The sequence below is a fragment of the Taudactylus pleione genome, unplaced genomic scaffold, assembly GCF_031769625.1.
Source record: "Taudactylus pleione unplaced genomic scaffold, aTauple2 ptg000217l, whole genome shotgun sequence".
In the NCBI taxonomy this organism is placed as follows: Eukaryota; Metazoa; Chordata; class Amphibia; order Anura; family Myobatrachidae; genus Taudactylus; species Taudactylus pleione.
Window position 1 is genome coordinate 2,881,732 of NW_028284619.1, and position 13,159 is coordinate 2,894,890.

Here is a 13,159-nt window from a genome sequence, read left to right on the forward strand (position 1 = left end):
GCCGGACGCTATTTGCGCTCGCTCGTTCAGAAAAAAGGGGTGGCTATTCAAATGAACCGTTCGCTCTTTGCGGTCTGTTCACGCCTCTAGGTCTGAACGAGCGTACCAAACATGCGGTCATTTTTTGGAAAACTACGCCCCCTGGCCGCTTGCATCCTACGTCATGTCCGCTATTTATTAGATTAATCGAGTACATCGACCAGCGTATGAACTGCTCGCTATTCTTGTGGTTGGTTTTTCCTACCGCAATCTTGTGAGCAGTTCTGACTATAAAATAACCCAGTGACATGGTCAATGACGCTGCTGTATTAATTATGCACACCCATAAAACGCCCGTTTTGACCTTTAAGCACGCCTGCGTTCGGATCTCCACTCCCCGTTTTCAAGCACCTTCCCCTGTTACCACCCACATACGCCTCCTCCTGTCACTCAAAATAGCAGGCATTCGCTATTTAGCGAACAAACGATTTTCGGCCGCACTGACTGGTTCGCGCATGCGTATTACGATCCTTATGCATGCGCAGTTGTGCAGACATCGCTTGGAACGAACGAGCGGCCGCTTACGAGCGTCTCTGAATCAGGCCCTTAGACTTAAGGGTGACATCCACTAGGCGATATTAATGAGCAATTGAACGATAGCGATATTGTTCAATCGCTCATTAATTGTGCATGAATCGGGCACTGAAATGTCGGAAATGACCAGCGATGCGCGCTCCCGCTGGTCGTTTCTTACATCAATCATCGCCTGAACATGCCAGTCAATCTGCCGATAACGACAGATTGACCACGTTCAGGGATGAGGGAGGGTGCCTGCACTGAACGATATATCATTCAGTGTGGGCACAGCAGTGTTTAACGAATGACTGAACGATATTGTTAACGTTCGGTCCTTCACTAGTTGGCAAGTAGATGTGCCCTTTACTCAGATGCGCGATGACTACATCCACCGATGGTCGTGATGGGACGCAGCACTCGAATCTGCAATGCCGAAAGTAGGCGCCTTTTTTCTTCAGATGTCTTCTGTGTTATGAGCATATTTTATAATTGCTGCTGCATCTAAAGACGCTGCAGCAATGATATTACCATACAACTCTGAACCAGGCCTGTATTTGTCCTGCAAGTAATTATGGTTATATGCACAACGTGAGCATTACTTATTCCTTACATAGATATGACTGTAGTTACTTAGGCTCACAAGATCTACAGTATTCCCCTTATGATACCCATTGTTGCTGGGTTCCTTTGGTCATGCACAGACCTGACAGATAAAAGGGTATGCAGTCGGGAAGCCGGCGGACCTAATCCCGACAGCCGGCTTCCCCACTGTCATATCCCAGCAAGGGTCTAAAGAAAGGTTTTGATATGCCGAACCCTGTCATTAGACAGACGCCGGGACCTCGACGCCAGGCATCCCGATCGAAGGGGGGGAGGGTTAGGTTTAGGGTTCCCGGGGGGGACTTAGGGTTAGGCAACCCCCTGGGAGGTTAGGTTTAGGCTAGGTTAAGGGGGGGTTAGCGTTAGGCACCCCTGGGGGGACAGGGTTAGGCACCCCCCCGGTGGACTTAGGTTTAGGCAGCGGGGAAGGGGGGGTTAGGTTTAGGCACTTAGAGGGGGGATTAGGGTTAGGCACTGGGGGAAAAGGTTAGGGTTAGGCACCCCTAAGGGAGGGTTAGGGGGTAGAAATAGGTTAGTATATGCTTACCTTGGATGATCGGGATTTCCTCGTCTGCCGGGATGCTGCTGTCGGGATTCCAACCGCTGGGCATGGGTCTGGCGGTAAATCATACCGATTCCAATAAAAGTGTATCTATTGCCTACATATAATTTCTGGGCTAAGCCAGAGCATCGCGAATGTGCTAGTTCTTTGTGAATCAATAGGTAACATGTGGCCATCCGAGCCTTCACCTGCAGCCGTCTCCTTCTTTCTGTATGGTCGGATTTGCTTGTTAGCCTGGTAATGTGTTATTACAGACCGGGGTCTCTCTTTCATTGAATGTATTGTTTTAACTTGTTACTGACAATGTTACAAACCTTCTTAAGAGGACAAGTGGAGAAGATGCCCATACCGACCAATCAGCACTTACCGATCAGTTTATAGAATATGCTTGTTAAAAGACAGCAAGAAGCTGATTGGTCGCTATGGTCAACTTCTCCACTTGTCAGAAAGTTTGATACATCTCCCCCTATCCCTACAGTTTATGTGCTGCCTATTTGAAGGTTAGTTGGCCGCCCACGCTTTGAAAATGGACGATAATGGAATAGGGTGAATATTCAGATAAGCTTCTTTACTTACCATTCATATAATAAAAAAAACATAGTGATCTCTATAAAACATGTTAAGAAGCATTTCATGTACTCACCACGGCAGAAACAGAATGAATCATTTAACACACAGTAGCAAGCAAAGGACAGCAGGACAGCACACACACAGGAGAGTGTAGGTGGCCGGTTAAACACAGCGAATTGCCCCAGAAATCAGACATTGAAAGAAATGAGTAAGTAATACATGCTTTCAGTCATTACATCTTTGTTTGTAACCGTATACTGAATACAGGTCATTAAAGACTTCCATCGATGCTATCAATTTTAACCATAATATAATTGAAGGGGGGGCAGTGATAGGCAGGGTGCCCTTGCCAAGCATACTCTAGAGTAGTACTAGAGATGAATACAAATACCCACCAGCGCCATCCATGACAAGGACTATATAAGGGGGTGCCTGGAGCAGACATGGTTTACCAAACAAAGACCAAACAAATACATTGTAAACAAGACGTTGGCAGTCATGCAACCAACATACAGTAATAAACGTTTCCATTGTACAGATGATAGGACAGCCGGCCACCTAGCACATAGCAGTAGAATATGCAGAGATAATCCGACTGCTTACCCACTAAGTACACCAAGAACCAGGTTAAGAACGAAAAATGAGCCAAGGATAATAAGACTAACAAAATAGACCCATGGCCACTCACATCCTATGGCATCATTGACCTGTAAGAACGTAAGGAAGGTGGTTATAATATAATTATGTACCGTGTAGCAGAGACCAACCTGCAGCCACCACGTAACATTGGCATCCACTCTAAACCTGAATTGGAACTGGACAGAATGAATGACACTTACCTTTCTCATTAGGCCTCTATGTTTATGTGTGTAGGATTCAAGTACAACACTGAAAACTGAACTGTGTCAGTGTCGGAGGGTTCATTTTACATTTGCCTGCCACGTTCGGTCCTGCCACTGCTAGCCGGGGGCCTCTATGTCAGTGGTGGCTGAATGTTGGGCTCTGCTTTCATGTAAATAAAGGCATGTGCTTACCCGCTTAATACACCAAGAACTAGATTTAGCACGAAAAATGACCCAAAGATGACGAGACTGACAAAATACACCCAAGGCAATTCAAATCCCATAGCATCATTCATCTGCAAGAGACAAGATGGACTTGTAGGAAGAATTTGTTAGAACAAGCAAAGCATGAAAATGATATTAGAGGAGAGAGAGCATAATCCCCATGACCGGTGACTATTATATATCTGTGAAGCTGGGCAGGAAGGGGTTACATAGTGACATGAGTAGATCATGTTTAACCTGTCACTTTGTCACAATACCTTTGTCATGTAAAGATGATCAAAGATAAAATTACTTTATAAAGATGAACAATGAACCACAAATAATCTTATTCATCTATAAATACCCTGGGCATGATGCAGAGGAGCACGCAGTCGCCGCTGTGGCCGCGTCTTTTTGCGGTGCCGCAGCGGCGATAATATGCAAATGCTAGTTTCAGCCTTCCCCTTGTGTACTAGCATGCGCCGGAATGTACTGAGACGCCCACTTTCAGTGCTCGTGCATGCTGCAACACCGCCGGTAATTCTGGACAATCCATCATCGGAGCACTATAGCAGATACGGTGTCTCCGTCTGAACATGGCCTTTGTGACTGCGACACTCCCATAACCCACCCACGCAGATTTTTTTGCGTTCACTTCAGACCACCTACCAGTCACCACCTAGGAACGCCCATGGGTTTCCATCATCAGGGTGACGCATGCACCGTAGGGGGTTCCAGAATAATTTGTGCATGTGTAGTAGCAAATAATCGCTCTACTAGAAGTACATCGGCATTGCGTGCAGTTAGCTTGCACCTCTGGATCAGGCCCTCTATCTCTAGCTATTCAAATAACGAGGTGCAACCTTGGCATGTACCCATCATACTGATGACATAAGAGCCTGATGCATGAATTGTGCACTCAGAGTATGTGCCATCAAAGTCTTGCCATGTACTTACAGGCAGTGAACAAAATAATGGAAACACCTGGGTGAATAAGAGTCACTAAGCATATTGAAAGCAAGGGCTTCCAACAGGAATGGCTTATGAGTTAATTAAGCACAGAAAATCCCAGCATCATCCTGAATGAAAAGGTTGGACTGCACGGGTGCCCATTATATTGGCCAGCATAGCTGCAGTATGTCACGTTAGTGAATTAGAAATAGAACTGATTGTTAAGATGCAACTGGCAGGAGCTTCAGTGACCAAGGCAACTCAACTTTTCATTCGCATGGTGCCTATCGTGATGTCAGTATGGTCCCAGGTAAAGATAACATCAGGAAAGAACAGGCTGGGCTGTAGTGGACAATCAAATGTTATGATATCTGCACTCTACAGTCTAGTGTAAGCCAAGCAGGACAGCAACCGGAGATAGTTTGATGCCAAATTCCAACCTATGGAGCGAGCAGTCAGTTAAATTAAAATCATTCCAACAAAATTTCCATTGGGTAGGATTTCCCAGCTGGTTTGCATTGCAGTAACTGCTCATCACACATTTGTGAGTTCCATGGGGCACAGACTACAGGCAATGGACTACTAAATAGAGGAAGGCGATATGGTCAGATGAATCATTCTTCAATAGCTTCTAGACAAATGGACTGGAGCACCTAAAAATGTAGAGTAACTCACACTGAGGGCCTGATTCCAGTGCGCAAAGTGCGTGCGCGAGCACCGTAGCGACTGAGACCTTCACTCGCTCCGGAGCTCTGAGCAAAACGGAGCGGCTGTTGGTCGACAGCTCGCCCCGTTTTGTAGGCGAGTGGGGGGGGGGGGCTGGCTGAACAAACGGAGGCGTTCCCGAAGGAACGCCTGCCGTTTGTGGGCGTCCCTACTAACATCACTTGTGATGTCAGTAGTGGACTTCCGGCTCTATTAGAGCTGGAAGTCCACTTGGCACTGCGAGTGCTGAGACCCAACTTTAGGGACTCCTCGCAATGCAGATGGTCACGATAATCGCGACCATCTCTTGCCCGCTTGCACTAGCTGTGGGTGGGCACCCACAGCTTAGCGAGCGGACAGGAAAAAAAATAAAAAATACTCCCTGCCCTGATTCAGAGCATGCGCTCGCAAATTGCGAGTGGCTCTGAATCAGGCCCTGAGTGCTTGTTTCCAACAATAGAGGCATCTGGTGGCTCAGCAATGCTGGGGTAACGCATTTCCCAGTTGTGGTAATTGTGCAGTCTTTACATTAGAAGTCAAGATCAATGCTAATTGGTGCCTAATGGAACCATTTATTTTTTTGGTTGCACTTATTTTTTGACTGTAGTGGCGTCTTTCAGAATGACAAGGTTATCATCTAAAGAACATGTGTGGCCGTCCAATAGGTTAATTAACATGACACTGATGTAATCTATATGTCATGAACATTTCAGACACCAGAAGCCAATTGAGCATTTATGGGATATTCTGCAAAGACTCCACCATCAACCAGGCGTCAGATGAGGGACATTGGTGCAAAATCCCTTCTGCACAATCCAGACACTAGTCGGACATCATGGTAACCATTGGTACGTCATAATGGATACAAATGGTGGCCCACCGCAATAGTAAGTGACTTTGTAATGGGGTTTTCATTATCTTGTCCACTACCTCGAAACAGTGCTGTAGCTAGTTCTCCCAGTGCAGGCCACGCCCCTTCCACATGATGTCACATGGAGCGGATGACTAGAGCAATGTCCGGAGCATCCCCAGGAAGGGCAGCATTGTGACCGTTTGGAGCGTCCTAAGGACACCCCAGGCACTGCTGCAGAGATTCTGGCAGCAGGGTGCCATGCTACAGGCACCCTGCTAGCCAGATGCAGGAGCAGTGAGTGAGTGGCGGTGCCACCCACAGAGCGCTGTTCTCTGTGCGGTCGCACTGCTCACATACCCCTAGTTACGGCCCTGCCTCTAATAACAACAAGCAGCACAGCTAGATCTCAGAGCAGAAAGTAAGAGAAGACAGCCCTCCATATCACTCTTCTGCTTTGCAAGCGTAAAAGCTGTCTTTAATACACAGAACAGTAAGGTATGAAAAAACTGCAGATAAAGAGATATAAATGGGTATATTTTCTGAAGTGCAGATTTTTAGGGGTTGGGTATGGAATCCTGGTAGTCGGGATGCTGGCGGTCAGAATACTGACAGTGGCATCCCGACATAATTAGGTAAGTGTCCTAACCCTCCTCATAACTCTAACCCACCTTTCCCACAGCCTAACCCTCCTCTCTCGCATTCTAACCCTAACCTTCCCCTCCCGCAACCTAATCCTAACCCTCCCCTCATGAAGCCTAACCCTAACCCTCCCCTCCCGCAACCTAATCCTAACCCTCCCCTCTCGCAGCCTAACCCTAACCCTCCCCTCTCGCAGTCTAACCCTAACCTTCCACTACCGCAACCTAATCCTAACCCTCCCCTCTCGCAGCCTAACCCTCCCCTCTCGCAGCCTAACCCTAACCCTCCCCTCTTGCAGCCTAACCCTCCCCTCCCGCAACCTAATCCTAACCCTCCCCTCTCGCAGCCTAACCCTAACCTTCCCCTCTCGCAGTCTAACCCTAACCTTCCCCTCCCGCAATCTAATCCTAACCCTCCCCTCTCGCAGCCTAACCCTAACCCTCCCCTCTCGCAGCCTAACCCTAACCCTCCCCTCTCGCAGCCTAACCCTAACCCTCCCCTCTCGCAGTCTAACCCTAACCTTGCCCTCCTGCAACCTAATCCTAACCCACCCCTCTCGCAGCCTAACCCTAACCCTCCCCTCTCGCAGCCTAACCCTAACCCTCCCCTCTCGCAGCCTAACCCTAACCCTCCCCTCCCGCAACCTAACCCTAACCCTCCCCTTTCGCAGCCTAACCCTCCCCTCCCGCAACCAAACCCTAACCCTCCCCTCTCGCAGCCTAACCCTAACCCTCCCCTCCCGCAACCTAACCCTCCCCTCTCGCAGCAACCCTCCCCTCCCGCAACCTAACCCTCCCCTCTCGCAGCCTAACCCTCCGCTCCCGCAACCTAACCCTCCCCTCTCGCAGCCTAACCCTAACCCTCCCGCAACCTAACCCTAGCCCTCCCCTCTCGCAGCCTAACCCTAACCTTCCCCTCCCGCAACCTAATCCTAACCTTCCCCTCTCGCAGTCTAACCCTAACCTTCCCCTCCCGCAACCTAATCCTAACCCTCTCCTCTCGCAGCCTAATCCTAACCCTCCCCTCTTGCAACCTAATCCTAACTCTCCCCTCTCGCAGCCTAACCCTCCCCTCCCGCAACCTAATCTTAACCCTTCCCCCCCGCAGCGTAACCCTCTAACTAGTGCCTAACCCTAAACTATCCCTCTACCCAACTGTAATATCTACTGTTGGGATGCCAGCGGTTGGGATTCTGGCGCCAGGATTCTGACAGCTGTCAGGATTCGAGCGCCGGCAACCTGACCGCCATAATGCAGACTACATCATTTATATATATAATTTATCTAGCACCTTCTAGAAGATCATAGTTAGAATCAGATTGGTTACTATTAGCAAATATACCTCAAAGAGATATATACTAATGCTCTTATATACCATTGTATAAATATTAGGGTAAACAAATCTAGATTGTATGTTTTGGTGAATTCAATTAATTCAATCGCTACAAACGTGTGCATGCATCGCACCATGTGAATAGCCGCGGCCGCGTGTGATACGCTACGCCACACACTGCATTCACACCATGCATCCTATGGAGTCGAGTGTACGCATATCGCGCCATGCTTGTAGCGATATGCAGCAAAAGCGGTAAAGATGCAAGAGGACACATCTGTATGCCTACTGAATAGCAATTCTAGATGCACAAAATCATGCCAGCTGCTTATATATAAAAGTGCAAGCCAATCAGATCACTCTGCAACGGCCTGAGTGTATGATACCATATGAATTATATATGTATGATATTTTGTACCTCTTTTTCCCATATTTCCATACCATACATCTATAGCTCAAATGGGATGAAGCATATTAACAAGCATCAGTACAAGGCCTTAAGGACAGTTCCACCCAAGAGTTAAGCTTTAAATCAGCCTTTAACACAGCAAAACAAATATTTTTTGATGGGATGCCATTAGCACATTCTTTTCACTCAATTTACTTTTATAGACATAGCAGAAAATGTCGTTTCTGAAAACGCCACCATAGCCTTCTCTCTCGGGCAACCACGGAGAGCATGCAGATGAGGCCGGCGTCTCAGCATTTAGGTAGGACAAGTCAATCATTAGGAGGTTTGGTTGGGGTGTAACGTCACCATCTCCATGGTGATAGAGACTTCACAGCTAGCGAAGAGAGACTGTATGGGCAATTTAGCTACAAAATGGTAAATATTGGCTAACAAGGTAATATTATCATCCTACTATAAACAGATTACTTAGGTGTGCTAAACGTTAACTGAAAACATAACTATGGTGGACATGCAGGCCTTTATTTGAGGAAAGAGCACATAGGCGCCGCCCTAGGGGTGGTAGAGTTGCACTGTTGATACACACTTTCCATATCACTGATTATTTTGTATATTGTATTAATAGTTTCTTATTTACATATTATAAACAATGGCTCAGTTACAATTTGGATGAATATGAATAATCTCCTCCATGTAGTTAGCTCATACAGCAGGGGTTGGAAGCGTGGAGAGAAACATGGGTAGGGGGTATGGCGGACCTAGAGGGCAATGTAAATTTCACCTGTGGACATACATTAGTCTGCTAATTAGAGAGCAGCAATTGGCAAAAGCTTTGAGTAATAGAAGTAAGAATGTCTGATATCTATTTACAAGATTAATCAGCATTAAACTTATAAATGCATAATGCTCGGCTCACCTTGCTGGTGGATGTGATGGTTTTATCATGTAAATGAAGATCATTTAAATGTTGCATTACAATAAGGACAACATTTTTGGAATTTTAAAATGCCGCACGTGACCTTGGAAGCAAATTTAATGAATTGACAAAGCAAGCCTGAATTGTCACACGATATTTTACATATCCAATCCTTTAAGATGGACTATAGTGTGGCAATACATGCAGACGTGGGGATAATACTCAGAGGACAAGTAATGAAACAAACATATAAATTAACTGAGATTTTTTATTTTTCATGCTGAAACATAACGTAATAAAAATGTAAAATAAATAATCTATTAATATTATTTGACTACCATTTAGTAAAAGATTAGACTAAGGTACCCCTCCTCCTTGCCAGTACCGGGAGCTGCTTTGTGAAGCTTAATTCCTCAGACTCAGCTGATAACCAGCAAAACTGTGGCAAATCATAGGCCCACCCGCTCACCATCCCTCCACCAACATTTAAACTGGTGAATTAAAAAGATTTTCCCCTGAAGTATGCCGTTTCTGAGGGCCATCCGAGTATAATCTTTTAAATAGGTGGAACTGTCAGTTTAAAAAGTAGCAGTTACATATACACAATGGTGGCAGCCATTTTGTGGGCTGATAGAATGCCACTATGCTTAGGAAGATTTTATTCCCACAAGATGGCTGCCTCCATTAAGTGTAGACAACAGGTGATCTTACACTGCCTCCTGGTTGCCATTTGCACCATGTTACTAAATAGCAATGTGGGATGTCTTGCTTTTGTGCAGGTGATAAAACTTACCCAATATAAAACATCTGTCCAGCCCTCCATTGTAATACATTGAAACACAGTTAACATGGCAAAGGCAAAGTTATCAAAGTTGGTTATGCCGCCATTAGGCCCAGCCCATCCGCTCTTACATTCTGAGCCGTTGACAGGACAGATGCGCCCGTTTCCTGAGAAGGCGCAGGGTGCAGGTTCATCTTCAGCGAGCATTTCTGTGAAAGACAAATATATCTTTGTATTAACATAACAATATAATATAGTTGTAGTTGCTAGCAAGCTGCAAAGTTATACCATGGGAGAAAATCACTGTTGTTATAATGATTATTAATACTATGGACCTCTGGTCACGTGAATATCATCTGTAACAATGATGCAGCTAATACTGCATAGCTTCCAACATTTTAGAAGAATTTGCTGTAACAATGGCGCAACAGGGCTGCAGTGCGCCATCTGCCAGCCACGCCCCCTGAGCACATGACGTCACCACCAGTCAGCACCCGGAAGTGCAGCACTACCCGGAGTATTCTGAGGATGCTCCAAGTGGCTATACAGACTGCAGGGTGCGTGTCTGGAACATCCAAAGGGCGCAACTACAACAGTGATACTGGCTACAGGGTGCAGTTCCAGGCACCCTGCTAGCCAGAAGTAAGGGCTGTGGGGCAGCAATGGTACTGCCCACAGGGCTCTGTGCTCTGTGTGATGCTACCGCTCGCACACTCTAGTTACGGCTCTGTGTTGGAGTGTTCTGCTGCTGAGCTGGTAAATCTATATATGCATCTGTCCTGCATTGTACCAGGCCTCACACTGCCTGTGGGTGGAGGTTCTCCCAGTTCTCATGAAGCACAGTACACACACTCCTGACCCCCAAACAAGTCCAGTTTTATTGAGGTTACTTTACATTACTACAATCTCCCAATTTGGCCCTTGGGAGAAATATGGCTGTGCACCATTGGATTAGAGCAGAATATCATTGTGCAATTCATAGACTGGTAGCAATTAATAGAAAATATTTGTTGATTAAAACAAAATCTTTAAACCAATGGTTCTCAATTCCAGTGCTCTAGTACAACCAACAGGTCATGTTTTCCAGATACCTTTAATCATGCAGAGGTGAGTTAATCTATTTTGTTGGCTCAGTAGTTATCTCACCTGCTTCCACAGACCGAAATCCTCAAAACATGACCTGCTGGGAAGACTTGAGGGTTGAGGATGAGAATCACTGCTTTATACAGGTTGAGTGTCCAATATCCAAATAATCCGAAATACGGAATTTTGTTAGCATGACTGAGATAGTGACACCTTTGCTTTCTAATGTTTCAATGTACACAAACTTTGTTTGAGGCACAAAATTATTAAAAATATTGTATTAAATGACCTGCAGGCTGTGTGTATAAGGTGTATATGAAATATAAATGCTGTCTGTGTTTAGATTTGGGTCCCATTCCCAAGATATTTCCCAAGCATTTAGGATATGGGATACTCAACTTGTAGAAATATTGCTGAAAGTAATACTGATTATTAAGTGGCGCCAGGTCATACAGTGATATTATGCAATACAGATGTCTATTTGTAATGGCAAATTCACACAATGCCAGGTCAAGCACTATGGGAGTACCAACACTTTAATCAAATAAGACTTGTTTGGATAAGACGCAATCTTATATACAATAGGCTGCATAGACATACATAGGCATTTTGAACTTCTCCTACTTGCGTGGTCCTGATGCACACATCTCTTCTCCCCCTCTCTGGCAGTATACTCAGCCTGGCAGACACAGCATACTTTGGGGTCAATTCATAGTATAATGCAAGGTGGCCACAATTGCGGAGAACAGAATTATACGCAGATATTCGGCCTTATACAGAGCTGTACGCATCTAGAGAAACGTCCGTTCACTAAACATACGCTTGATCAAATGGCCAACATGATTATCAGTGTGCACTTGCACTAGCCCTATCCTTGGTGCAAGCGATGCAGCTGGAATAAGACTTATCTATGCATATGCACAATTGAGCATGGTCCTCAGCTGTGAGTGCGCCCCCTCAATAAACTTAGCCTACATGCAAAGGCCCCAATGCCACTCAGTTATGGAGATGCAACTGAGATGCCTACAACTAGGAGTCACCTGTAGAGGTGTACGCTTGGTTAGCGAATGATGGAGTTGCATTCAACTGAGCATCAGACCCCTTGGCTTCCGTGCAGTATTACTATTAGCCGAGGAATGTGGACTATTCAAATTATATTTCCATGGCTTCCTATTTGAACAGGCCACATACTTGTAGTCACTTAGGGCCTGATTCTGAGTCGCAAGTTGCTGCAACACCTTTAGCGTCTTTTACCGTAGCCGCGTCTGTGACTTTATGCCAGTAGCAGCCCTTCCCCTGGTGTATAAGGGGCTTATGAATGTGCAAGACATGAGATGCCCACTTAGACGCAGCATTGAAACTTGCAGCAGCCCTATGGCAGGTGCAGATCTTCTGTTTCCAATGTAAGCGATTAAGTGTCTGTGTACAGAACCAGTTCAGCAACACGCCGGCAACACTCCCATAGTAGTAAAAAAATTGCTCAACTCAGTGAGCATCGGCACTGCTAGCTACTCAGAATCTGATTGGCTTGCAGTGCCGATGTTCACTGTGTTATAGTAGGAACAGGTTACATGGCAGAATGCAGACAAGCACAGGATTGACTTAAAACAGGCTTTAGTTATACGGCAAAAACCACACGGATGTAAAGTACAAATGAGATCGCAGAACGTAAGGGTACATTATATAAGAGGAGCGTCACAGCGAGACAGATGCCCAATCCCTCTTACCGGGTCCGGCAGAGCTGGCTTCCTGTGGGGGCTGTGCTGACACTGTGGGCCCGTCAGCACCCGTCGCGGTGATCTTCTTATGGCCGGCAGTAGACAGGGGGTCCCGGCGAATTCTAGTGATTCTGTGTGTGGGCGGTCGCGGCTCCTATAGGGGAGCGCACACCGATCTGAATGCAATTTAAAGGGCCAGGTGTGCCTAGTGTGATGTCACACTGGCACCTAATTTGAAGTCCCTCCCTCACTATTCAGTGCCAGAGTACGGCCTCCCAAACCTTACTCCAGTGTTCTTGTCTGTGATACTGCTGATCGTTTCTGACCTTGGCTTTCTTCGTTACCTGATTCTGTCTGCTCCTTGGTACTGCGCTTTGGTATTCCAGTTTGACCTTGGCTATCCTCCATGACCTGCATACGTCTGCTACCTGGTACCGTC

General features: G+C 46.2%; 1 protein-coding gene across 1 annotated transcript in view; it reads right to left on the bottom strand.

Annotated features, from left to right (window-relative positions):
- CACNA1D (calcium voltage-gated channel subunit alpha1 D) overlaps window positions 1-13,159 on the bottom strand; it is a 417,969-nt gene that overhangs the window by 205,286 nt on the left and 199,524 nt on the right. The window contains 2 exon segments of the mRNA XM_088478679.1: window positions 3,322-3,425; window positions 9,932-10,128. Coding sequence (XP_088334805.1) covers window positions 3,322-3,425; window positions 9,932-10,128 — 301 coding nt within the window.